The 27,456-nt window shown below is 41.0% G+C and overlaps 1 protein-coding gene across 1 annotated transcript; it reads left to right on the top strand.

Annotated features, from left to right (window-relative positions):
• LOC120576044 (uncharacterized) lies at nt 1-27,456 on the top strand. The gene is made up of 6 exons (XM_039827006.1): nt 1-1,598; nt 2,752-2,840; nt 20,476-20,942; nt 20,985-22,267; nt 22,551-22,885; nt 27,332-27,456. Exons 1-6 carry the CDS (start codon nt 1-3, stop codon nt 27,454-27,456), a joined length of 3,897 nt encoding a protein of 1,298 aa, XP_039682940.1.

Genomic DNA, 27,456 nt, shown 5'->3' with positions numbered 1-27,456 from the left:
ATGACAACTGCTGAACAAGAGAACAGTGACCTTAGGGAGGAGGTTAGTAACCTCAAGGAAGGTATGGAGAAGATAACCGCAATGATGATTGACATGATGGCCGCACAGGCACAAGCCTCTCAAGCGCAAAATGCTCAGACCACTCAGGCACATGTTGAAGCTTCTCAGTCTGCTGGTTCTCCTGCAATCCAGCCAATTCCTACCACTTCTGCTGATACTTCACAACCAATTCCTACTGGTTCCACCGCAGCTGTTGGTACTACACAACCTTTGGTGACTGACATGTACAATTCAGGCTTCCATCCCGTTGGACCTTCCGGTTTCTCTTTCCCTCCTCAGTACTGTATGCCGCCAGGCTACCCGTGGGGCATGCCGCTCGCAACTAATGAAGGTCTTCGTCATAATGCGCCGGAAATGCAGTTCCCTCTTGGCCAGCAACAAACACCGTTCTACCAGACCGGCCAGCCTTTTCCTCAGGCTACTATGACTTATGCTGGACCCCTCGTGCATGCTGCCCAGCAAGAGGAGGAACAAGTTTATCATTCCAATAGTGTGGCTGGTGATGATAGAGTGGGTAACTTAGAAGAGAAGTACGATGCGGTACATAAAGAGTTGAAGAGTATCCAGGGTAAGGAAGTGTTTAGCCATAATTTGAATGACCTCTGCTTGGTTGCGGATGTGGTTATACCTCCTAAGTTTAAAGTGCCGACCTTTGAGAAGTACACGGGGAATACTTGCCCTGAAATGCACTTAATCATGTATGTTAGGAGGATGACGGCTCATAGGAAGAATGAACCTCTACTCATCTACTGTTTTCAGGACAGTTTGGCTGGTCCCGCACTCACGTGGTATATGAATTTGAAGGGTATCACTACTTTTGAGGAATTGGCTAATGCCTTCATCCAGCAGTATAAATATAACTCTTATCTGGCCCCTAACCGGAAAGAGCTGCAAGCTATGACTCAGGGTGATAAGGAATCTTTCAAAGAGTATGCCCAGCGCTTCATTCAGAAATCTGCTCAAATTCGTCCGCCTTTGGAAGAAAGAGAAGTGGCTGATCTGTTCTATGAGACTCTGAGCCCTTTCTACTCAGAGAAGATGCTTCTTTGTGCTTCACAGAAGTTTACCGACATGGTAGACGCGGGTGTTCGTATTGAAGAATGGGTCCGTAAGGGACGGGGTAGTAAAGATGGTACCTCTTTAAGTGGTTATTCAGGAAGTTTGACAAGTGGGTCATCCAATGGTAATAGGAAGTTCGGAAATGGGTACCCAAAGAAAAATCCTCAAGAGGTCGGCATGGTGGCTCATGGCGGATCCCAACCTATATACCCCAACTACCCCTATGTTGCTAATATTCCATCACCCATCTCAGCTCCGCAAAACCCAAACTATCAACCACAAAGGCCTCAAGCCCACCGTCCATATTATCCACCACTATATCAATCACAACCTTATCAGCCACAACCGTTTTACCAACAACCATACTATCCCCTTCCACCACAACAACAACAGCCTCGTCAGCCTCGTCCTCCACCACAACATCCACAGCCTCGTCAGCCTCGCCCTCCAAGAAATCAATTCCCTCCTATCCCTATGCTGTATGGAGACTTGTTACCCTCCCTGACCCTGTTCAAGTTAAACCACGTCCCCCGGTGCCGAACCCTTTACCTCATTGGTATCGCCCAGACCTTACTTGTTGTTATACCCTGTTTTTGGACCTAAAAATACTAGGGCCCAATTTCATTTCAAACTTTGTCAATTATCAAATTTCAACTGTACAGTTCAAATTGTCTCTGCTTCGCGTTGTTTTCAATCACAATTTCACCTATGTTTTTCTTGCATAAAACCTTTTTGAAATATCTTTACTTGTCTTGTAAGTCATTCAAAAGTGTCTCTGAATCGTTACATTGCTTTTTCTACAGTTTATTTCAAAATTTGCAAAAAGTCATACAGAAGGGTATTTTGGTCATTTCCTGCAGTGGGACCCATTTTCATCCTTGTGACTGTCTCTGAGTCTTTTCAGATTGTTTTTTTACATTTCATCAGTAAACCTTGTTAAGTTCATTTCAAACTTGCATCTGAGTCAGTGTCGAGTTAATTTGATTCTGTTTAGGTCATTTTTAACCCTAGGGGCATTTTGGTCATTTCACATAAAATTTTGGCATGGGGAGGTTACTTTGAAGTACCTCATTTAGGCCATTGGTTCGTTTTAGTCCGTTTTGTCAATTTTATTTGTGTTTCGCTTTACGTTTGGTCAAATTACCAATTTTATTTTTTATTTTTATTGTTTTATTATTTTTGCATTTTTGGTCCTCAAAGAGTTCCAAAATTGCAGTTCAGTCCAGTTTCTTTTCCAATTTTCATTTCAGTCCTTTTTGTCAAAATTGCAGTTTAGTCCTCAAGTTCTTATTTTTGCAGAAAAGTCCAAAGTTCATTTTTCAGGTCCAAGCCGTGCCATTTTCATACAGATCCAGGTGTCCTGTTTTCATTGGTTCAGATGCACACTTGTCAGCTATAAAAGCAACACAGTGGCAATTAATTACACACGTTTTTCCATTCATCAAGTGCCAACTCATAAACACAGAATCACACTCTCTCTCTTGTCAGTTACGAATCAAACAGAAAAAGCTTCAACATTCATCAATGGCGAAAACTTAAACCACTTGCAGAACGCAAAAATCCAGAAAAGCTGAACTGGTTTGTTACTGCAATTCTCAGTGATTCAATTGAATCATCATCACTGAATTGCAGACTCTGCAATTCGAAGCACGAGCTCTTCACCTATGGCAAAAAGCTACGAGTGCTGATCGCAGAGATTCGAAGGAAGAAGAAGGAAAGAAGTTAGGGTTTACACCGAAGAAGATGAAGATTCAAGGCTAGCAAGAACCACACTGATTTATTTTCAGTCTCCAGAAACGAAATCAGATCAAAACAGAAACAAGATTTGAAGATTTTCTGAAGAAATCAACAATCTCCATACAAACTCAGGTAAACACGTGAATCTTCATCTTTCTCATCATCAAAGTCAATAACAAACTCAGAGAAGATGTAGATCTGTGAAGTTGAAAACATTTAAGCCAAAAACCTAAAAGATTTCCAAAAACCGTAACACCAAAAGCACAGATCTACATCATCCAGACCGTTAATCTCTTCATCTTTTCGTAAAAAGGACCATCAGTACGTGAATCAACAGAATCTCAAAAAAGATTCAAGGAATTTCATCAAAAAGAGCAAACCCTAATTTTGCGAAAAAACGTAAGTGAGAAGACCAGATTCGCGTTGATTCACGTAGTGTTTGTAAAAACCAAGGCCAGAACCGTAATCGCAGTGAAAAGACGAAGAGAATGATGTGATTTTCATCAGATTCTGGGTTGAAAGCTCGCCGGAACCCTAGGGAGCTCACCGGAGAAGATGAAGGTTCCGGCGAGCCCACGGTGGCTCCAGCCAGACCTTCATCTCTCACGGTGGCTCAACCCAGAATCCGGTGAGCTTATGTTAGAGAGAAGAGAGAGAAGCTCTGGGTGTAGAGAGAGAAAGGTTTTGTAAAAATGAAAAAACCGGTGCTAGCATGTTTATATAGGCAACTGAACCGGACCGGTTCAAGACCGGTCCAATCCCTTCAATCCTGAGCGTTGGATCTAGGGTTTCCTTCCCTGGATCAATCCAACGCTCCCTGTGCATCCGGATCTTTTAGTGATTGGGCTTTGGTTTGGGCTTAGTTTTCTTTTACGTTTTTTTTGTTTTTTCTGCTATTTGCACTGTTTTTTTTGCTATTTGAACCTATGTCTTGATTAAAATTGTGATAAAATTCCTAGAAAAATTCATACATGTTTCTTGATATTTTCTTAGTGTTTTTATGACATTTTTGCACATTAAGGATCTATGAAATTTTTGTATAATTAATTCATAGCATTTTAATTCTCTTTGAATTATTTGTTATGGATTCTTCTTCACACATTTGTCCTTGATGTGAGAATATGTAATAAAAGCTACTTGACGTGTTAATATGAGAGATTTGTGCCTATAATTTCATGTTGATTTGCTGTTTTGATTTGGTTCATAAGTTCTTGATTTTATGAACAATATATGCATATTTTGAAAGATATAAAATGCCAAGTTTATTCTAGAAAATATGGCATGAAACCATGCTTGCATGTTTCCAATAATTCCATGCTATAACTTGAGATAAAGAAAACTCTTTCAAAATTTGTTAAAGCATGAGAATTAGAGGCCAAGAATGCTTTAGGTTTCATACCTAAGTTTTTAGGGTTTAATGTCATTTTGTTAACTTTTTGTGCCATCTTGCATGCTTTTATTTCTTAGTACTTGTTATGTTTTCTCTTTTCACTAACAAGTTTATTTCCATGTTTCATGCATCTCATTTAGTATTCCCTCCACCTTCTTTAGCCTAGCATTTATTTTTGCAAGTTTTAATTCATTTAGAGATGTAATTTGTCATCATTATTTTGTAGCTTGGCAAAGGGGCCATAGAATGTATTTAGGCAATGTTGTAATATGGACTATGGACACTATGACGCACCGACACGCACACACTCACCTTAGATGTATGCATAGGATTGTATGGTTAAATAAGCGTTTAGGTTTTAAACACTTAGAGAAAACCCATCTTTTCAAAAAAAAAAAACAATTGAACTTCACTTCAAAAATTTTCATAATAAATATGAAGTCAACACTTCACTTTTTTCCTTTCTTTTTTCTTAAGAAAAATTCAATTCATCTTAATCATTTGGACTTTCTTTTTAATCACTAATCAAACCTCACTTTTTTTGCTAAATCTAATGCTCATGAAGCCTCCCAATCTCCTTCTTCAAAACCATTTTTTTTAAAAACTAAAAATCAAACAATTAGAACAAAAAAACAAGTCTTTTTAGCAAGAACTACGCCGGTTTTGATCCCTTAAAAGGGTACGTAGGCAATGAGTCAAAACTCATCCAAGCCGAAATAAAATCAAATTCTACTTCTTCTCACTCCCCATTCTTCACTAATCATACCTTCCTTTTACAAAAATAAGCAATAAAACTAAAGCGTAGAAATAAACTTAGGAGAGCGGTTCTTATGGAATACCATAATCGCTCCGGGTGCCTAACACCTTCCCGTAGCGAAAACGACCCCCGAACTTAGAATCTAAGGGTTTTTTCTCAATTTTCCCCTTCCCAAGAAAAAATAGAGATATCAACGGTCGAAAGGTTCAAGTCCAATTAATGGCTTGGCACCCAAAAACCATGATAACAGAAATGGCGACTTCACTGGGGATTTTTTTTAGCGGGTCACGCCTAGTTTTCCTTAGTTTATATTTACGCTTTGTTTTATTGCTTACATATGTGAATACTTGTTTATTTTCATTCGACGTGTGGGGTGAGAATATCAAAAGTCCTATACCCGGGCTGAGTGAACTTATGTTTAGGTAGAGATATAATCGACAATTCGATCCGGGGGTTGCCTCGTGTATTGGATTATGCGATCAATCTCACATAGCTGAGGCATTTTGAAGGTGATATTGTCGGCGTGTGTTGTCATGCTTAGGCACTTCACTTTCAATTGTTCGACGAAGCTATGAACCGTAGTTACCAAACCCATCCTAGCCTTTTTAGGACGTAGTGCGGTGGCTAAATTGAGTGTTGTCTCAAACTTTAGTCGTCACGCGATACTACACTCAAACTAGACCTTCTCACAAATAATCATGGAACGGGTGTCGTCCTGTACTACCATGATATATGTGAGAGAGGTTGCAGTTTGGGAACTGTGTTAGAACCGTGGTTACTACTATCTAAAGCCTTAGTTCACCGGACGCCGTGTCCATCCGTGGTCTTGTTACTTTGAATCTCAACCCACATTGTAACTAAACAACACAATCATGCATACATGCATTCATGCATAAACATTTTTCATGCATTCATCGAAGGGTTTAAACAAATGGAAATTTTTGTAAATAATCACAGGTATGAAGAAGACTAAGTGCTACAAGTTCAAGGAAGTGGATTTGGTTAGTTTGAGAGAGTTGGCGCTCAAGGTCAAGAGTCAAACAGGGTTCCGACTCCGATATGGGGGATTGCTTACTTTGCTCCGAACCGATGTGGAAGAGAAGCTAGTGCACACTCTAGTGCAGTTTTATGATCCGAGCTTCCGTTGCTTCACTTTCCCGGACTTCCAGTTGGTTCCTACTCTCGAGGCTTACTCCAATCTAGTGGGTTTACCTATAGCCGAGAAGACGCCTTTCACCGGTCCCGGGACTTCTCTTACCCCTCTGGTTATTGCTAAGGATCTCTACCTCAAGACTTCCGACGTCTCCAACCATCTTATTACCAAATCTCACATCCGGGGGTTCACTTCGAAGTATCTTCTTGATCAGGCTAATCTCGGTACTACTCGTCAGGATACACTCGAGGCTATTCTTGCTTTGCTTATCTACGGGCTCATTCTCTTTCCGAACCTCGACAACTTCGTGGACATGAATGCTATCGAGATCTTCCATTCCAAGAACCCGGTTCCTACTTTGCTAGCGGATACCTACCACGCCATTCATGACAGGACTCTCAAGGGCCGTGGGTATATTCTTTGCTGCATATCTCTTTTGTATAGGTGGTTTATTTCGCACCTTCCGAGTTCCTTCCATGATAACTCGGAAAATTGGTCCTACTCTCAGCGGATTATGGCTCTCACTCCTAATGAGGTGGTCTGGATCACTCCCGCCGCTCAAGCCAAGGAAATTATCATGGGTTGTGGAGACTTTCTCAATGTACCTCTTCTTGGTACTCGTGGAGGAATCAACTACAATCCCGAGCTTGCTATGAGACAGTTTGGTTTTCCTATGAAGTCGAAGCCCATCAATCTTGCTACATCTCCAGAGTTCTTCTTCTACACGAATGCTCCTACCGGACAAAGGAAAGCTTTCATGGATGCTTGGTCCAAGGTTCGAAGGAAGAGTGTGAAGCATCTAGGTGTGAGATCCGGTGTTGCTCATGAGGCCTATACTCAGTGGGTGATAGATCGAGCTGAGGAGATTGGTATGCCTTATCCAGCTATGAGATACGTGTCTTCGTCTACTCCATCTATGCCTCTACCTCTACTCCCCGCGACTCAGGATATGTATCAGGAGCATCTAGCTATGGAGAGTCGTGAGAAGCAAGTGTGGAAAGCTCGGTACAATCAAGCCGAGAATCTAATCATGACTTTGGATGGTAGAGATGAGCAGAAGACTCATGAGAATCTAATGTTGAAGAAAGAGCTAGCTAAGGCCCGGAAGGAATTGGAAGAGAAAGATGAGCTGCTTATGAGGGACTCCAAGAGAGCCAGAGGACGACGAGACTTCTTTGCCAGATACTGTGATTCAGATTCCGAGTCCGACGATGCTCCGACTACTTCCTATGCTTGAGGGCTTCATGTGTTTATTTCAAAGTCTTTCTGTTAAGAATACTATGTAGTTTTGTTTATTTGCAAGATTTCTAATTTGTTTAAAAATCCTTCGATGAGAAAATAAGTCTTTTGCATTTGCATTTGCACATCATGCATCATATGCATCATGCATTGGTCACAAAGGCTTCCAAGTGCTTACCACCTCCTGGTTTCTCTGCCGCAGTGTGAAAAGTGGCTCGTGCTCAGAGAGTTTACGAACCTGATAGAACCAATCGAACCAGAGAATACAGAAGAAAGAAAAGGGCTATGGAAGAAGAGAACACACAGCTTCGTACCGAATTGGCATCTCTAAGGGAGGAATTGGCCAAAGCTCATGATGCTATGACTGCTCTGTTGGCTGCTCAGGAACAACCAGTTCCTGTAGTTTCTACAGCTGCAAATGTGACTCCTACCGTAACAACTGATCCCCGCTCTATCATGCCATCCGGGTATCCTTACGGGCTTCCGCTTTACTATACTACTAATACAGGGGCAGGGACCTCTGGTACTACCAACAATGGCCCAATCCCAGGGGCAAACTTAACTCCTGTTAGTACCGCCTTGACTCAAGCTGCAACGACTGTTACCGAGCCCATTGTGAATGCGGTGCCTCTATTTGTCCATGCTAATGCGCACCGCGGGAGTATTGCCACAACCGGAACTATGGAAGAGAGAATGGAATAACTTGCCAAAGAGCTCCGACGGGAAATTAAGGCCAACAGGGGAAATGGAGACTCCATTAAAACCCAGGATCTCTGCTTGGTATCGAAGGTAGATGTTCCAAAAAAGTTCAAAGTCCCGGAGTTCGACAAGTATAACGGGCTGACTTGTCCTCAAAATCATATTGTCAAATACGTCCGGAAGATGGGCAACTACAAGGACAATGATTCCCTTATGATCCATTACTTCCAAGACAGTCTGATGGAAGATGCTGCAGAGTGGTATACTAGTCTGAGCAAAGATGATGTCCATACCTTTGATGAGCTAGCCACCGCTTTCAGGAGCCACTACGGGTTTAACACTCGTTTGAAGCCGAATAGGGAGTTCCTTAGGTCCCTATCTCAGAAAAAGGAGGAAAGTTTCCGTGAATATGCGCAAAGGTGGAGAGGGGCAGCTGCCCGTATCACTCCTGCTTTAGATGAAGAAGAAATGACCCAGACATTCTTAAAGACCTTGAAGAAAGATTATGTTGAGAGGATGATCATCGCCGCCCCGAACAACTTTTCGGAGATGGTCACTATGGGAACCCGTCTTGAGGAAGCAGTCAGGGATGGGATCATTGTGTTTGAGAAAGCTGAATCTTCTACGAGTGCATCGAAGAGATATGGTAATGGACACCACAAGAAGAAAGAAACGGAAGTGGGGATGGTGTCAGCTGGAGCCGGTCAATCTATGGCTACCGTTGCTCCTATCAATGCAGCTCAAATGCCTCCGTCATACCCATATATGCCGTATTCTCAACATCCGTTCTTCCCACCGTTTTATCATCAGTACCCTTTGCCACCGGGCCAGCCTCAAGTGCCCGTCAATGCAATTGCCCAACAGATGAAACAACAGTTGCCGGTTCAACAACAACAACAACAGCAGCAGCAGCAATATGCTAGACCAACCTTCCCTCCTATACCGATGTTGTATGCAGAACTTCTTCCAACTCTACTCCAGAGAGGTCATTGTACGACTAGACAGGGCAAGCCACCACCTGATCCGTTGCCTCCAAGGTTCAGGTCTGATCTCAAATGTGACTTTCATCAAGGTGCCTTAGGTCATGATGTCGAGGGGTGTTATGCTTTGAAGTATATCGTGAAGAAGCTCATTGATCAAGGAAAGCTGACTTTTGAGAATAATGTTCCACATGTCCTTGACAATCCTCTTCCAAATCATGCCGCTGTGAATATGATCGAAGTGTGTGAGGAAGCTCCTAGACTTGATGTCCGCAATGTTGTCACCCCTCTGGTGCCTCTGCACATCAAGCTGTGCAAAGCTTCTCTGTTCAGCCATGATCATGCCAAGTGTCTAGGATGCCTCCGTGATCCTTTGGGTTGCCATGCTGTTCAAGACGACATCCAAAGCCTGATGGATGATAATCTTCTGACTGTCAGTGATGTTTGCGTGGTCGTGCCAGTTTTTCACGATCCGCCTGTCAAGAGTGTACCTTTGAAGAAGAATGCTGAGCCTTTGGTGATAAGGTTGCCAGGACCAATTCCTTATGTTTCGGACAAGGCAGTGCCATACAAATACAATGCTACTATGATAGAAAATGGAGTAGAGGTGGCTCTAGCCTCCTTTGCCACAGTAAGCAATATTGCCGAAGGGACTTCGGCAGCGCTAAGAAGCGGGAAAGTCCGTCCGCCGTTATTTCAGAAGAAGGTAGCTACGCCAACCATTCCACCAGTTGAAGAAGCAACTCCAACCGTTGTTTCACCCATTGCTACAGATGTGAATCAGCCAGGCAAATCTATAGAAGATTCGAATTTAGATGAGATTCTGAGGATAATAAAGAGGAGCGACTACAAGATCGTTGATCAGTTGCTGCAGACTCCTTCAAAGATATCCGTCTTGTCACTACTCTTGAGCTCTGAGGCTCACAGGAATACCTTGTTGAAAGTGCTGGAGCAGGCTTATGTTGACCACGAAGTCTCGGTAGATCGTTTCAGTGGCATAGTGGGAAATATTACTGCTTGTAACAACCTCTGGTTTAGTGAAGAAGAATTGCCGGAAGCGGGAAGGAGTCACAATCTGGCTTTGCACATCTCGGTGAATTGTAAATCAGACATGATATCAAATGTGTTGGTGGATACCGGTTCCTCTCTCAATGTAATGCCCAAGACAACTCTAGATCAGTTGAGCTACCGTGGGACCCCTTTGAGAAGAAGTACTTTCTTGGTCAAAGCTTTTGACGGATCTCGAAAGAATGTGCTGGGGGAGATAGACTTGCCGATAACCATTGGCCCTGAGAATTTCTTGGTTACCTTCCAAGTGATGGACATTAATGCATCCTACAGTTGCCTGCTGGGAAGACCGTGGATACACGATGCAGGTGCGGTTACTTCCACCTTACATCAGAAGTTGAAATTTATGAAGAATGGAAAACTCGTTACAATCCATGGTGAAGAAGCATACTTAGTCAGCCAGTTGTCTTCTTTCTCTTGTATTGAAGCAGGGTCTGCTGAAGGGACTGCTTTCCAAGGTTTGACCATTGAAGGTGCAAAGTCTAAGGAAGCTGGGGCTGCTATGGCTTCATTCAAGGATGCTCAGAGAGCCATCCAAGAAGGCCAGACTGCCGGCTGGGGCAAGATGATACAGCTCTGTGAGAACAAGCGTAAAGAAGGTCTCGGGTTCTCCCCGTCATCAAGGGTTTCCTCGGGAGTCTTCCACAGTGCAGGGTTTGTTAATGCTATCTCTGAAGAAGCCACTGGATCTGGTCTCAGGCCTGTATTTGTTACACCAGGAGGCATTGCGACAAATTGGGATGCCATTGACATTCCTTCAATCATGCATGTTTCTGAGTAATGTGTCTTGTTGCTTTAGTGCTTTGTTTTCAAAATAACAATCCTCTCGCTCTGCCCAAAGCGAGAGTGATATTTTCTGTAAGGGCATGTTTGTTTCGGCATTGCCGTTGATTAATAAAATTTTGTCGTTTCTTCCACGACTACTTTTTTTTTTTTTTAGTGCTTTTTCCCTTGGAAACAATGGTAATGCCAGAAAAAACCAAAACGTCTGTATTTTCTTATTAATTTCAAAAATCTGCATGAAAAAAAAAAAAACTCTTTCTAAAATCATCCAATCATTATATGCAGGTTGAACCATAATAAACCCGTTGAACACAGTAATCCTACGGTTCCTCCAAGTTTTGATTTCCCTGTGTATGAAGCCGAAGATGAGGAAGGTGATGACATACCGTATGAGATCACTCGGTTACTTGAGCAAGAAAAGAAAGCCATTCAGCCTCATCAGGAAGAGATTGAGCTTATCAACATAGGTACCGAGGAGAACAAGCGAGAAATCAAGATCGGTGCTGCTTTAGAGGAAGGGGTTAAAAAGAGGATCATCCAACTCCTCCGGGAATATCCGGATATTTTTGCATGGTCGTATGAAGATATGCCAGGTCTAGACCCTATGATCGTGGAGCATCGGATCCCTACCAAGCCTGAATGTCCTCCCGTCAGGCAGAAATTGAGAAGGACTCATCCTGATATGGCTCTCAAGATCAAGAATGAAGTTCAAAAGCAGATTGATGCGGGTTTCCTCATGACAGTTGAGTATCCCGAATGGGTTGCCAATATTGTGCCTGTGCCAAAGAAGGATGGTAAAGTCCGGATGTGTGTTGACTTCAGAGACCTGAACAAGGCCAGTCCAAAAGACAACTTTCCATTACCTCATATTGATGTGCTTGTTGATAATACTGCTCAATCTAAGGTGTTCTCCTTCATGGACGGTTTTTCCGGTTATAATCAGATCAAAATGTCTCCTGAAGATAGAGAAAAGACATCTTTTATCACTCCATGGGGTACTTTCTGCTACAAAGTGATGCCGTTCGGCCTAATCAATGCTGGTGCTACCTACCAAAGGGGAATGACCACTCTGTTTCATGACATGATTCACAAAGAAGTTGAGGTATATGTGGATGACATGATTGTGAAGTCAGCAGATGAGGAGCAGCATGTTGAATATTTAACAAAGATGTTTGAAAGGTTGAGAAAATACAAGCTGCGATTGAATCCCAACAAATGTACATTCGGTGTCAGGTCCGGAAAGTTATTAGGCTTCATTGTCAGCCAAAAGGGCATTGAAGTCGATCCTGATAAAGTCCGGGCCATCCGAGAAATGCCAGCTCCACAAACAGAGAAGCAAGTCAGAGGTTTCTTGGGACGTTTGAATTACATCTCCCGATTCATATCTCATATGACTGCAACCTGCGGGCCGATCTTCAAACTACTTAGAAAGAACCAGCCTGTTGTATGGAATGATGAATGCCAAGAAGCTTTTGATAGCATCAAGAATTACCTGCTGGAACCACCTATCCTTGTCCCACCCGTGGAAGGAAGGCCTTTGATTATGTATTTGGCAGTATTTGATGAATCCATGGGATGCGTACTTGGTCAACAAGATGAAACCGGAAAGAAAGAGCATGCTATCTACTATCTAAGCAAGAAGTTCACCGATTGTGAAACTCGGTATACAATGCTTGAAAAGACTTGTTGTGCTCTAGCTTGGGCCGCCAAACGCCTGCGCCATTATTTGGTGAATCATACAACTTGGTTGATATCCAGAATGGATCCGATAAAGTATATCTTTGAGAAAGCGGCCGTTACTGGGAAGATCGCACGCTGGCAGATGCTTTTGTCTGAATATGATATTGTGTTCAAAACTCAAAAGGCAATCAAAGGCAGCATTCTTGCCGATCACCTTGCTTATCAACCTCTTGATGATTACCAACCAATTGAATTCGATTTCCCTGATGAAGAGATCATGTATTTGAAATCCAAAGACTGCGACGAACCGTTGATTAATGAAGGTCCAGATCCCAATAGCAAGTGGGGTTTAGTCTTTGATGGTGCTGTCAATGTTTATGGCAAGGGAATTGGGGCAGTCATTGTATCCCCGCAAGGGCATCACATTCCCTTTACCGCTCGAATTCTGTTCGAATGTACAAACAATATGGCTGAGTATGAAGCATGTATCTTCGGGATCGAGGAAGCAATTGACATGAGAATCAAACACCTCGACATCTATGGAGATTCTGCGCTCGTCATCAATCAGATAAAGGGTGAATGGGAGACCCACCATGCTAAGTTGATTCCTTATCGTGATTATGCGAGACGTCTTCTGACATATTTTACAAAGGTTGAGCTGCACCATATTCCTCGTGATGAGAACCAAATGGCTGACGCTCTAGCCACTCTATCTTCCATGTTTCGAGTAAACCATTGGAATGATGTGCCATTAATCAAAGTGCAGCGCCTTGAAAGGCCTTCGCATGTGTTTGCTATTGGGGATGTGATCGATCAGGCTGGTGAAAATGTGGTTGACTATAGACCTTGGTACTACGACATCAAACAGTTCTTGCTGAGCCGTGAGTATCCGCCGGGTGCTTCCAAACAAGACAAGAAGACCTTGAGAAGATTGGCCGGTAGATTCCTGTTAGATGGAGATATTTTGTACAAGAGGAACTATGACATGGTATTGTTAAGATGTGTTGATGAACATGAGGCGGAGCAGTTAATGCATGATGTACATGACGGTACCTTCGGGACCCATGCTACAGGGCATACTATGTCAAGAAAGTTGCTACGGGCAGGTTACTACTGGATGACTATGGAGCATGATTGCTACCAGTACGCCAGAAAATGCCACAAATGTCAAATCTATGCTGATAAGATTCATGTGCCTCCGCACGCTCTCAATGTTATGTCATCCCCATGGCCGTTCTCAATGTGGGGCATCGATATGATTGGAAGGATTGAACCGAAGGCTTCAAATGGTCATCGTTTCATCTTAGTGGCAATTGACTACTTCACCAAGTGGGTTGAAGCAGCATCTTATACCAATGTGACCAAGCAAGTGGTAGCTAAGTTCATCAAGAACAACATCATCTGTCGATATGGTGTTCCCAGCAAGATTATTACCGACAATGGTACCAACCTGAACAACAATGTGGTGCAAGCTCTTTGTGAAGAATTCAAAATTGAGCATCATAACTCTTCTCCCTATAGACCTCAGATGAATGGTGCAGTTGAGGCCGCCAACAAGAATATCAAGAGAATTGTCCAGAAGATGGTAACCACTTACAAGGACTGGCATGAGATGTTACCCTATGCTCTGCATGGCTACCGTACTACTGTGCGCAGTTCAACCGGGGCAACCCCTTTCTCTCTTGTATATGGTATGGAAGCAGTTCTTCCTTTGGAAGTGGAGATCCCATCTCTCCGTGTGATCATGGAAGCAAAGTTATCCGAGGCTGAATGGTGCCAAAGCCGGTATGATCAGTTGAATTTGATTGAGGAAAAACGTATGGATGCCATGGCTCGTGGACAGTCATATCAAGCAAGAATGAAGACTGCCTTTGACAAGAAAGTCCATCCTCGAGAATTCAAGGTAGGGGAACTTGTATTGAAAAGGAGGATAAGCCAGCAACCCGACCCAAGGGGCAAGTGGACGCCTAACTATGAAGGTCCTTATGTTGTCAAGAAGGCCTTCTCCGGTGGTGCTTTAATCCTTACACACATGGATGGTGTAGAACTTCCAAATCCAGTGAATGCCGATATAGTCAAGAAATACTTTGCCTAGAAATATGAAAAGAACAGCGTGGTAGGTCGAAAACCCGAAAGGGCGGCCTAGGCAAAAATGCGCTTCCCGGTGGATCGAAAACCCGAAAGGGCGGTCCAGGCAAAAATAAGGGACAAAAAAAACAAATATGAAAAGCTCGCTGAGATTGTACACAACTCAGGCAAGAATGAGCGTCTCGATGAGCCGAAAACCCGGAAGGGCGGTTCATGCAAAAATGAGATTGAAACAAAAGGCAAGTAACTATATCTGGCCAACCACCGTCCCCCTTGGGGCATCTGCAGCTGTTAATGACCGTCTTCATCAAAAGCTCTTATGCTTGCGAATTCAAAGTTTCTGGGAAATGTCATGATTACTGTGTTCAATGTACCACCAACCAATAAAATTACCATTTTCCAAGCTTTGTAAATCCGTGGAGTCACGCCTTCGGCTGACCACCACTCTTATACATCAATTTGAGCTTGTGCTTTCGTTCGAAACTCTGCTTTCTTCTACTTTCAAAGCTATATACAAAACATTTTCTTTCTATTTTGATAACGGCAATGCTTGAAACAAACATTTTGAAAATTGAAAACTTTTTGTCTGTTTTGAAAAGCAAACCTGAGCAACAGGGTACAATCAAATGAAACATGCATGAGCGAGGGTATGTGAATGTCTATTTCAATATATGCTACAAGCAGGTTCTCCTTCAGGATAGTCTGTGGTCAATGGCAAGAATGAAAAAACAGAATGAAAATGCATGAAAATAAATGAGCTCGCTAAGTTGAAAACCCGGAAGGGCGGCTTAGGCAAAAATGAGCACCCCGCTGGATTGAAAACCCGAAAGGGCAGTTCAGGCAAAAATGGGGTATTGAAAAGAATTTATTTCCCCGGTGGATCGAAAACCCGAAAGGGCGATCTAGGCAAAAATGGGATGCAAAAAATGAATGAATGAAATTGAGAAAATAACGTGCAAAAAGCGTTGACCACAGATACGATGTCCACGATACATCCGGCATTATCCCCAGTAAAGTCTCTCAAGATTCTATCCCCAGCAAGTTGCATACCTACCTGCCCTCAGCCATGGTTCCAATACGTCTCCCAACGACGTCATCTCCAAAGAGGATTTCCAAGAATGTGTAATATAGCACGAGCCACTACGTGCCCAATACTCTGATGTCTTGTCTTCCCCGTGAAGTCGTGCCTACAAAATGCCAACAGTCATGCATTACAAGCATTTATACATGCATAATCATGCATATTATGTGCCCATGCATATTAATGAATCTGTTATATCATCCATGCATATTGCATTTCCAATGTCAACATCAGTCTCAATTCAATACTCATGTCAGGTTCTCTGTCAAAACCTTGTGAGCCAATAATATCGGTCAATTTCTGCCTTTCAATTCGAATCGACGTTAAGTCAATCTCAATCTATATTTTGTCAAAACAAACCAATCCCCCGTGAATCTGTTTCTGTTCGCTCAAGTGGCTAGCTCGATCCAAGAGCAGCTTGCGCCTGTCTATTTTGTATTTGTCTCCGGTGGAGTAACCAGTTCGCATCCAAGAACAAGCTCGCACCTGTCTATTTGCCTTGCTTTCAGTCGAGTAACCAGTTCGAATCCTTAAGAACAACTCGTACCTGCCAATTTTACATGTTTTCAGTCGAGTCACCAGTTCGAATCCATAAGAACAACTCGTACTTGTCAATTTTCTCTTTTTTCCAGTCGGGTCACCAGTTCGAATCCATAAGAACAACTCGCACTTTCCAATATCCCCAAGTGAGTTACCAGTTCGAATCCATAAGAACAACTCATGTTTGTCCGGTAACCTCTATCCCCTGTGAAGTGACCAGTTCGAATCCGTAAGAACAACTCGCGGTTGTCTGTTTGTTTCATCCCCGGTCAAGTGGCTAGTTTGAATCCAAGAACAGCTTGTACCTGTCCAACTTGTTTCTAGTTTCCCGTTACTCTGCTATTCACTATCTTTGTCAATGTCTACCAATCCCGCAATGGATACGACATATTTTGTTAATTCCAATCCCCATGAGGTCTTGCATTCATAATCCAAATGATGCATGGCATACATATTATTTGAAAATGGGTAGGCGTATTTTTACGTCCAAACACAGTGCAAATGCTAATATTTAAGTATCTTCGTCCTGTCAAGCCAAAGACTCCGTCTCTTGACTCTCCAGACAAAGAAACTTAAATAGGGGCAGCTGTTATACCCTGTTTTTGGACCTAAAAATACTAGGGCCCAATTTCATTTCAAACTTTGTCAATTATCAAATTTCAACTGTACAGTTCAAATTGTCTCTGCTTCGCGTTGTTTTCAATCACAATTTCACCTATGTTTTTCTTGCATAAAACCTTTTTGAAATATCTTTACTTGTCTTGTAAGTCATTCAAAAGTGTCTCTGAATCATTACATTGCTTTTTCTACAGTTTATTTCAAAATTTGCAAAAAGTCATACAGAAGGGTATTTTGGTCATTTCCTGCAGTGGGACCCATTTTCATCCTTGTGACTGTCTCTGAGTCTTTTCAGATTGTTTTTTTACATTTCATCAGTAAACCTTGTTAAGTTCATTTCAAACTTGCATCTGAGTCAGTGTCGAGTTAATTTGATTCTGTTTAGGTCATTTTTAACCCTAGGGGCATTTTGGTCATTTCACATAAAATTTTGGCATGGGGAGGTTACTTTGAAGTACCTCATTTAGGCCATTGGTTCGTTTTAGTCCGTTTTGTCAATTTTATTTGTGTTTCGCTTTACGTTTGGTCAAATTACCAATTTTATTTTTTATTTTTATTGTTTTATTATTTTTGCATTTTTGGTCCTCAAAGAGTTCCAAAATTGCAGTTCAGTCCAGTTTCTTTTCCAATTTTCATTTCAGTCCTTTTTGTCAAAATTGCAGTTTAGTCCTCAAGTTCTTATTTTTGCAGAAAAGTCCAAAGTTCATTTTTCAGGTCCAAGCCGTGCCATTTTCATACAGATCCAGGTGTCCTGTTTTCATTGGTTCAGATGCACACTTGTCAGCTATAAAAGCAACACAGTGGCAATTAATTACACACGTTTTTCCATTCATCAAGTGCCAACTCATAAACACAGAATCACACTCTCTCTCTTGTCAGTTACGAATCAAACAGAAAAAGCTTCAACATTCATCAATGGCGAAAACTTAAACCACTTGCAGAACGCAAAAATCCAGAAAAGCTGAACTGGTTTGTTACTGCAATTCTCAGTGATTCAATTGAATCATCATCACTGAATTGCAGACTCTGCAATTCGAAGCACGAGCTCTTCACCTATGGCAAAAAGCTACGAGTGCTGATCGCAGAGATTCGAAGGAAGAAGAAGGAAAGAAGTTAGGGTTTACACCGAAGAAGATGAAGATTCAAGGCTAGCAAGAACCACACTGATTTATTTTCAGTCTCCAGAAACGAAATCAGATCAAAACAGAAACAAGATTTGAAGATTTTCTGAAGAAATCAACAATCTCCATACAAACTCAGGTAAACACGTGAATCTTCATCTTTCTCATCATCAAAGTCAATAACAAACTCAGAGAAGATGTAGATCTGTGAAGTTGAAAACATTTAAGCCAAAAACCTAAAAGATTTCCAAAAACCGTAACACCAAAAGCACAGATCTACATCATCCAGACCGTTAATCTCTTCATCTTTTCGTAAAAAGGACCATCAGTACGTGAATCAACAGAATCTCAAAAAAGATTCAAGGAATTTCATCAAAAAGAGCAAACCCTAATTTTGCGAAAAAACGTAAGTGAGAAGACCAGATTCGCGTTGATTCACGTAGTGTTTGTAAAAACCAAGGCCAGAACCGTAATCGCAGTGAAAAGACGAAGAGAATGATGTGATTTTCATCAGATTCTGGGTTGAAAGCTCGCCGGAACCCTAGGGAGCTCACCGGAGAAGATGAAGGTTCCGGCGAGCCCACGGTGGCTCCAGCCAGACCTTCATCTCTCACGGTGGCTCAACCCAGAATCCGGTGAGCTTATGTTAGAGAGAAGAGAGAGAAGCTCTGGGTGTAGAGAGAGAAAGGTTTTGTAAAAATGAAAAAACCGGTGCTAGCATGTTTATATAGGCAACTGAACCGGACCGGTTCAAGACCGGTCCAATCCCTTCAATCCTGAGCGTTGGATCTAGGGTTTCCTTCCCTGGATCAATCCAACGCTCCCTGTGCATCCGGATCTTTTAGTGATTGGGCTTTGGTTTGGGCTTAGTTTTCTTTTACGTTTTTTTTGTTTTTTCTGCTATTTGCACTGTTTTTTTTGCTATTTGAACCTATGTCTTGATTAAAATTGTGATAAAATTCCTAGAAAAATTCATACATGTTTCTTGATATTTTCTTAGTGTTTTTATGACATTTTTGCACATTAAGGATCTATGAAATTTTTGTATAATTAATTCATAGCATTTTAATTCTCTTTGAATTATTTGTTATGGATTCTTCTTCACACATTTGTCCTTGATGTGAGAATATGTAATAAAAGCTACTTGACGTGTTAATATGAGAGATTTGTGCCTATAATTTCATGTTGATTTGCTGTTTTGATTTGGTTCATAAGTTCTTGATTTTATGAACAATATATGCATATTTTGAAAGATATAAAATGCCAAGTTTATTCTAGAAAATATGGCATGAAACCATGCTTGCATGTTTCCAATAATTCCATGCTATAACTTGAGATAAAGAAAACTCTTTCAAAATTTGTTAAAGCATGAGAATTAGAGGCCAAGAATGCTTTAGGTTTCATACCTAAGTTTTTAGGGTTTAATGTCATTTTGTTAACTTTTTGTGCCATCTTGCATGCTTTTATTTCTTAGTACTTGTTATGTTTTCTCTTTTCACTAACAAGTTTATTTCCATGTTTCATGCATCTCATTTAGTATTCCCTCCACCTTCTTTAGCCTAGCATTTATTTTTGCAAGTTTTAATTCATTTAGAGATGTAATTTGTCATCATTATTTTGTAGCTTGGCAAAGGGGCCATAGAATGTATTTAGGCAATGTTGTAATATGGACTATGGACACTATGACGCACCGACACGCACACACTCACCTTAGATGTATGCATAGGATTGTATGGTTAAATAAGCGTTTAGGTTTTAAACACTTAGAGAAAACCCATCTTTTCAAAAAAAAAAAAACAATTGAACTTCACTTCAAAAATTTTCATAATAAATATGAAGTCAACACTTCACTTTTTTCCTTTCTTTTTTCTTAAGAAAAATTCAATTCATCTTAATCATTTGGACTTTCTTTTTAATCACTAATCAAACCTCACTTTTTTTGCTAAATCTAATGCTCATGAAGCCTCCCAATCTCCTTCTTCAAAACCATTTTTTTTAAAAACTAAAAATCAAACAATTAGAACAAAAAAACAAGTCTTTTTAGCAAGAACTACGCCGGTTTTGATCCCTTAAAAGGGTACGTAGGCAATGAGTCAAAACTCATCCAAGCCGAAATAAAATCAAATTCTACTTCTTCTCACCCCCCATTCTTCACTAATCATACCTTCCTTTTACAAAAATAAGCAATAAAACTAAAGCGTAGAAATAAACTTAGGAGAGCGGTTCTTATGGAATACCATAATCGCTCCGGGTGCCTAACACCTTCCCGTAGCGAAAACGACCCCCGAACTTAGAATCTAAGGGTTTTTTCTCAATTTTCCCCTTCCCAAGAAAAAATAGAGATATCAACGGTCGAAAGGTTCAAGTCCAATTAATGGCTTGGCACCCAAAAACCATGATAACACTTGTGAATTCCATCAAGGGGCACCAGGGCACGACATTGAGCACTGTTACCCTCTCAAAGATGTAGTCCAAAGATTGATTCACAACAAGGACTTATCCTTCAATGACCCTGACCCTGTTGCTCCAAACAACCCTCTGCCACCTCATGGGCCGACCGTTAACATGATTGAGAATTATCAAGAAGATGATCTCGTCACCAACGCTCAAGATGTCAGAACCCCGTTGGTTCCAATGCATGTGAAGATGTGTAACGTAGGTATGTTTAGCCACGATCATATCAATTGTGAGGTGTGTTCTGCGGATCCCCACGGGTGCATTCAAGTTCAAAATGATGTACAAGGGTTAATGGATCAAGGAGAGCTGGTTGTCACAAGAGAAGATAAGAACATTTGTGTTGTAATTCCTGTGTTTAAGGATAGGACGAAACCAATTGGTGTTGTTACTCCGATATTCAAAGACAATGTCAAGACAATTGTCAATCCTTTGGCAATTTGTGTGCCAAAACCCAAGCTGTTTTTCTCCTAGAAGGCTATTCCATATAGCTATGAATCTACATGCATAGAGGATGGTAAAGGGGTACTTTTGGGTCCTTCAACTTCAGTAGATAACATTGCTGAGAGTAGTCAAATTCTGAGAAGTGGACGTATTCTTCCGGCTGTTGTACAAGCAAAGAACAAAGCTCCGGTGATAGAATCAGTGCCAATACCAGATCCTAGCAAGGGTAAAAGTGTGGGTCAACCTAGTGGAACTGATAACGATGAAATTTTGAAACTGATCAAGAAAAGTGATTATAAGATAGTGGATCAGTTATTACAGACTCCATCCAAGATTTCTATCATGTCACTATTGACAAGTTCTGATGCTCATAGGGAAGCCTTGATGAAAGTATTGAATCAAGCCTACGTAGACCATGATGTGACTTTGGATCAATTTGGGAGCATTGTTGGAAATGTGACGGCATGCAACAATCTGAGTTTCAGTGAGGAAGACCTCCCGGTGGAGGGGAAAAATCATAACATGGCCTTACATATCTCTGTTATGTGCAAAACAGATTCTCTGTCCAATGTCTTGATAGACACTGGTTCTTCCCTCAATGTGATGGCGAAGACAACCTTTGATAAATTGACGTATTCAGACGGATTTATTAGGCCCAGTTGCGTGTCGGTAAGGGCATTTGATGGATCCAGGAAGACGGTGTGGGGAGAAATAGATTTACCTATCACTATTGGGCCCCATGAGTTTAAAGTTACATTCCAGATAATGGATATTCAAGCTTCCTACAGCTGTTTACTTGGTAGACCATGGATTCATGAAGCAGGGGTAGTAACATCCACTCTTCACCAAAAGCTAAAGTTTGTGAGTCATGGAAAGCTTGTTACAGTGAGTGGGGAATCAGCTCTTTTGGTTAGCCATTTGTCGTTCTTTTCCTTCATTGGTGGTGAAAGCCCGGATGGAACATCATTCCAAGGGTTCTCGGTTGAAAGCGGTACTACAAAAGGTGAAACATGCATGGCATCTCTAAGGGATGCTCAGAGAGTAATCCAAGAAGGAAAAGCGGAAGGCTGGGGGCAATTAGTACAGTTGCCCGAGAACAAGCGCAAAGAAGGTTTGGGTTTCTCTGGCAATAAGCAAGTGGTGTTCGACCCAACTAGGGGCACTTTTCACAGTGCCGGATTCATTAATACACCACCTAAGACTAATGCAATTTTGGAAGATCAATCAGAAGAGGTGGCACCTGACTTTGTGACTCCTGATGGAAACTGCTGCAACTGGATTGCTGTTGACATCCCTTCTGCGATACCTTTTTCTAAGTAATGTGTTTGTCTTTGTTTTTGTTTTTTAAGAAAAATCCTTTCATCCTACCCCAGACGAAAGTGAAATCTTGCAGGGTTTGTTTTTACTTTAAGTTGTTTTCAGTATTAATAAAAATTGTCGTTTCTATCACGACCGTTATTTTATTTTAGTGCTTTTTCTAAAAAATGGTAATACAAAAAACCAAAAACTTGTTCTTTTTTTCTTTAAAAAAAAAAAAAAATCAATTTGAAAGGTCTGCATCCACTATTTTGCTAAAAATCAATCATGAATCATATGCAGACTAAGCATAAGTGAGCCCGTTGAACGTAGTGACCCTATGCTTCCGCCCAACTGGGAGTTCCCTGTTTATGAGGCTTGGGTAGAGGAGGACGAGGAGATTCCTAATGAGCTCAGATGGATGCTAGAACAAGAAAGAAAAGCCATTCAGCCTCATAAGGAAGAAATAGAATCGATCAACCTGGGTACTGAGGAAGATAAGAAAGAGATTAAGATTGGAGCGTCATTAGAGGCATCTGTCAAGAATAGGATAATTGAGCTTCTCAGAGAGTATGATGATATATTTGCGTGGTCCTACAAAGACATGCCGGGGTTAGACCCTGATGTTGTTGAACATCGTTTGCCTCTAAAGCCCGAGTGTCCTCCAGTCAAGCAGAAGTTAAGAAGATCTCATCCAGATATGGCTCTTCATGGAGAATCCCATGTTTTTCACAAAAAGATTCAAATGGCTCGTTTTCAAATTCTCCACCATGATCACTTCTGACTTTCAAAATTTTCATTTCCTTTTCAAATTGTATTTGAGTGCAGAAGCTGCTAAACACTTCACATACATAATCTTTACTTCTAATGAATTTTACCCAAGTCCATCTGCTGTAATCATCAACAATGACCAATCCATATTTACTTCCATATAAGGATGCAGTGTTAACTGGTCCAAACAGATCAATATGGAGTAATTCTAAGGGTCTGGAGGTTGATACAATGTCTTTGGATTTGAAAGAAGTTTTAACAATTTTTCCTTTTTGACATGCACCACATAGTGCATCTGAATGATAATCAATGTTAGGCAAACCTTTGACAAGTTGTAACTTGCTGATTTTAGAGATTAATCTCCAATTACTATGTCCCAATCTTCTATGCCATACCCACTTTTTATCATTCATTGACAGAAGGCAAACTACCTTCTGATCAGCCATATCAGAGAAATTAATCTTATAGACATTCTTAACTCTCTTTCCCTTAAAGGTAATGGATTTTTCATCCTTGTTGACTAGAGTGCAGTTGGTCTTACTGAACATAACATCATACCCATTGTCACAAAATTGACTGATGCTCAATAGGTTATGCTTCAGACCATCTACTAGCCAAACATTATTTATTGAAATGGAGGAATTCCCAATAGTACCTGTACCAATGATCTTTCCAGTTTGGTTGCCACCAAACTTCACTTCTCCTCCATCTTTCATGGTAAGGGTGAGGAACAAAGCTTTCTCTCCTGTCATATGCCTTGAACACCCGCTGTCTAGGTACCAGGACCTTTGTTTCTCTCTTGCCCTTAGGCATACCTGCAGTTTTGATCAATTCAGACTTAGGTACCCATATCTTCATGGGTCCTTTTGGGTTAGTTCTGGAGGTTTTACTTTTCCTCCCTTGTACCTTGGGGTGAGTGCTGAGTAGATTCTGATCATTCAATACTTTAGGTTTAACACCTTTGGGTATTGTTTTCTCAAAAGCAGTAACTGTTTTGTTCTTCTGATCCTTTGACTTTAGGATTCTAGATTCTGGTTTGATCAGACTCTGAGGAACAGGTTCTGATCTTTTCAGAATTTTGATCTTTGTAGTTTTAGGATCAGATTTTGTCATAGCCTTAGACTTGAGGTTTTCTGGCTTTGATGTAATCTTAGCCTTAGAACCAGAAGCTTCAGGTTCTGACTGAACAGCAGTTACAACATCAGTACCCTCAGGCACAAAGGTGGATTTCAATCCATCCTTAATACACTTGCAATAGCTCTTAAGACTGTATTCTTTGGATTTCTCCTCAGAGTATCCAATCCCTTTGCCATTGTTTTAGTATATGATGTAGATCATAGAAGCTACCTTGCTTCTGTCTATACCAGCCATTATAAAGTCATCCAAGGCAATTTCATGTTTATTGCCAAAACCTTTATCACATTTCTCTTGTAGCTTCTGACAAAGAATCTTGAGTCTGTCTTCATATGTGGTTGATATGAAGTTAAACCCTCTGAGTTCTTCTTCAGAAGCTTTTAGTTCCAATAGAGTTGTTTCTTGTTGTTTCATTAAATCAACATATTTTTCTTTTAAATCAGACAACTCATTGGTTCTGTGTTCAAATAGTGATAAGAGTTCTTTAAGAGAATCAACAAGTTCTTGTCTGGGACTTTTAGAATATACCTCATTTTCATCTTCTGAATCTGATTCAGCTTCTGATACTGCTTCTGATGATACTATTGCCACTAACCCCATGGCTGCTTTTGCATTATCATCTGCTTCTTCTTTATCAGAACCAGATTCACTATCCAGATCTTCCCAGTTCGCCATCAAACTCTTCTTGATTTGCTTTCTGAATTTGCTAGAGCTGAAGCTTGGTTTCTTAGGTCTGCTCTTTGACTTCTCCTTCTGAAGATCAGGGTAATCAGCAATGAAATGTCCAGGCTTCTTACAATTGAAGTATCCCTTTTGATCTTCTTTCTTGGAGTTCTTATAACCACCTCTCTTGCTCAAAAACTTATTCTGCTTCCTTGCCAGATATTCAACCTTGTTAGACAGCATAGCCATCTTTACAGATTGATCCTCATCAGAATCTCCATCTGGTGACTCTTCTTCAGATTCACTGGCCTTGTAAGCTTTGGAAGACTTTCCTTTAGATGGTAGAGCAATAGATCTATTCTTTTTAGAGGATTCATGCTCATTCATACTTATTTCATGTACTTTGAGGGAACTGACAAGATCTTCAACACTCAAAGTGTTTAGATCCTTAGCTTCCTCAATGGCAGTTACTTTGGGTCTCCATCTAGAAGGCAAGCTTCTCAGAATCTTGCTAACGTGATCAGAAGCAATATAACTTTTCTTCAGTATTTGCAGTCCAGATACTAAAGTTTGAAATCTTGAGTACATCTCCTCTATACTCTCATCATCCTTCATTTTGAACAGCTCATACTGATGAACTAGCATTAGTGCCTTTGCTTCTTTAACCTTCTTGCTACCTTCGTAGTTAGCACAGAGTGATGCAAACATTGCCTTAGCAGTGGATTTATCACTCATCTTCATATATTCAGTGCGAGGTATAGAAGCAACAATGATCCCTCTGATCTTGTGATGCTTTTTGTAAAGCTTCTTCTGAGTAGGAGTGTGTATCCTTCTGTCAATAGCAGCTCCTTCTTCATCCAAATCCAGATCATCAACTCCATCTTCAAGAATGTCCCATAGCTCTTTATCCAATCCCATGATGTAGCTGTACATGTTGGTTTTCCACCATGAAAACTCTTCTGGATCTCCATTGAACTTTGGAGCTTTTCCAGAATCTGATTTCCTGTCAGCAGTATCATAGTCATGTTTGACACTATTGTATTTTGTAGATGTAGTGGATTCATCTTCAGTAGACATGTTTTTCTCGGATCTTGATCTGTCACACGGTTAAGTGCTTTGATAACAGAGCAAGCTCTGATACCAATTGAAGGTGAGAAAAACACAAGAAGGGGGGGGGGGGGGGGGGTGGGTTAAATTGTGTTTTCTTTTTCTCTAAAAAATTCTTCTTCTGATAACACTTCAGAAGCTGGTTAGGAATACTTCTGATGTGATGTTCAGAATCAGATATGCAGCGGAATAAAACAGAGCAGAAAAAAGAAAGAGAGACACAAGCAATTATCCTGGTTCCTTCCACAAACCGGAAGTAGTCCAGTCCCCCTTGCACTTCCAAGGAGATTTTCACTAATAATCACACAGATTACAAATGCTCAATACTCTCTAAGTATGAGACTTCTCAAAATGCTCAAGCACGCAGGCAAGAAACTTCCAATGCTCAAGCACTAAAGGAAGAGTCTTCTAATGCTCAAGCATGCAGGCAAGAGGCTTCTATTCAAACAAAAATACACAGAAAATGTTTGACGTTGAACACTTGATATACAATCAGTGGTGTTCACAATACAATGCAATAAAGACTCTAGACTTGAGAATTTCTAAGATGTATCAAATCAGTGCAGAAATTCAAAGTGCTTTATAGAATCAAATTTGGCAGAGTTTTGGCGCTTTTAACTTGTGTTGATGTCTCTTGCCAATCTTCAAGTCCTCAGTCCTTTATATAGAGGTGTGAAAGAGACGTTGAGATTTTTAGCACGTCTAAAGAGTCGTTGAGTTCCTTTGATCATCCACCAGTAATCTTTTGCCTGATTTAGGTGTAGTCCTTTGAAGAATCAACTTCAAATTCATTCCCATCTTGAAGGAACATTTCTGCAGGCAGAGCTGTTGTCTTGTCTTGTAGGGTAGACAAAAACAGAGTAGTGGAGGTAGTGGTTGTACACTTGTACTTTGTCAATTCTGATAACGAAGGACAAGTACCCAGTGCTCTTCAAATGACCGTTGATACCTCCCTTTCAATTCTTCGTTCTCTTAGACGAGGTTGAAACGAAAAACAGCTCCTTTGAATCGTCAGTTTAAATTTACTGATCACTTGTAGCTTCTGGTGATGATATAGCTTCTGATGAAATTGTGCTTCTGATGGTCTTCTGCTTCTGATGACGTCATTACTTCAGAGGCACTTGTTACTTCAGAAGCACTTCTTAGCTTCAGACGCAGTTTTCTTCAGATGCTTTGGATTCCTTTGCTCTCTATTGTTCTTCCAAGACCTATTGAAATTGATTGACTTTGCCTATGGTCCTGTACACTTGAACAATTATTAGCAATAACCAATTGACAATTTTTAATACCTTGTTATCTTCAAAACTCATTAAGGTTTATTGTGAAACACATTTTTTTCCAACAATCTCATGTGATTCAACTGGATGATTTGAAAGTAAAAGATAATTTGACCGTTGTGACTTGACCAGTTAGGATTGAGCATCGCAAGGTGAAGCGTTTCCGTGGCAAGGAAATTGTTTTGGTGAAGGTGATTTGGATTGGACCAACTGGTGCGAGTGCCACTTGGGAATCGGAGAGTAGGATGAAAGTTTAG

This window comes from Medicago truncatula, chromosome 6 (genome assembly GCF_003473485.1).
Source record: "Medicago truncatula cultivar Jemalong A17 chromosome 6, MtrunA17r5.0-ANR, whole genome shotgun sequence".
Classification (NCBI taxonomy): Eukaryota; Viridiplantae; Streptophyta; class Magnoliopsida; order Fabales; family Fabaceae; genus Medicago; species Medicago truncatula.
This window is presented reverse-complemented; position numbering and strand designations above follow the sequence as displayed.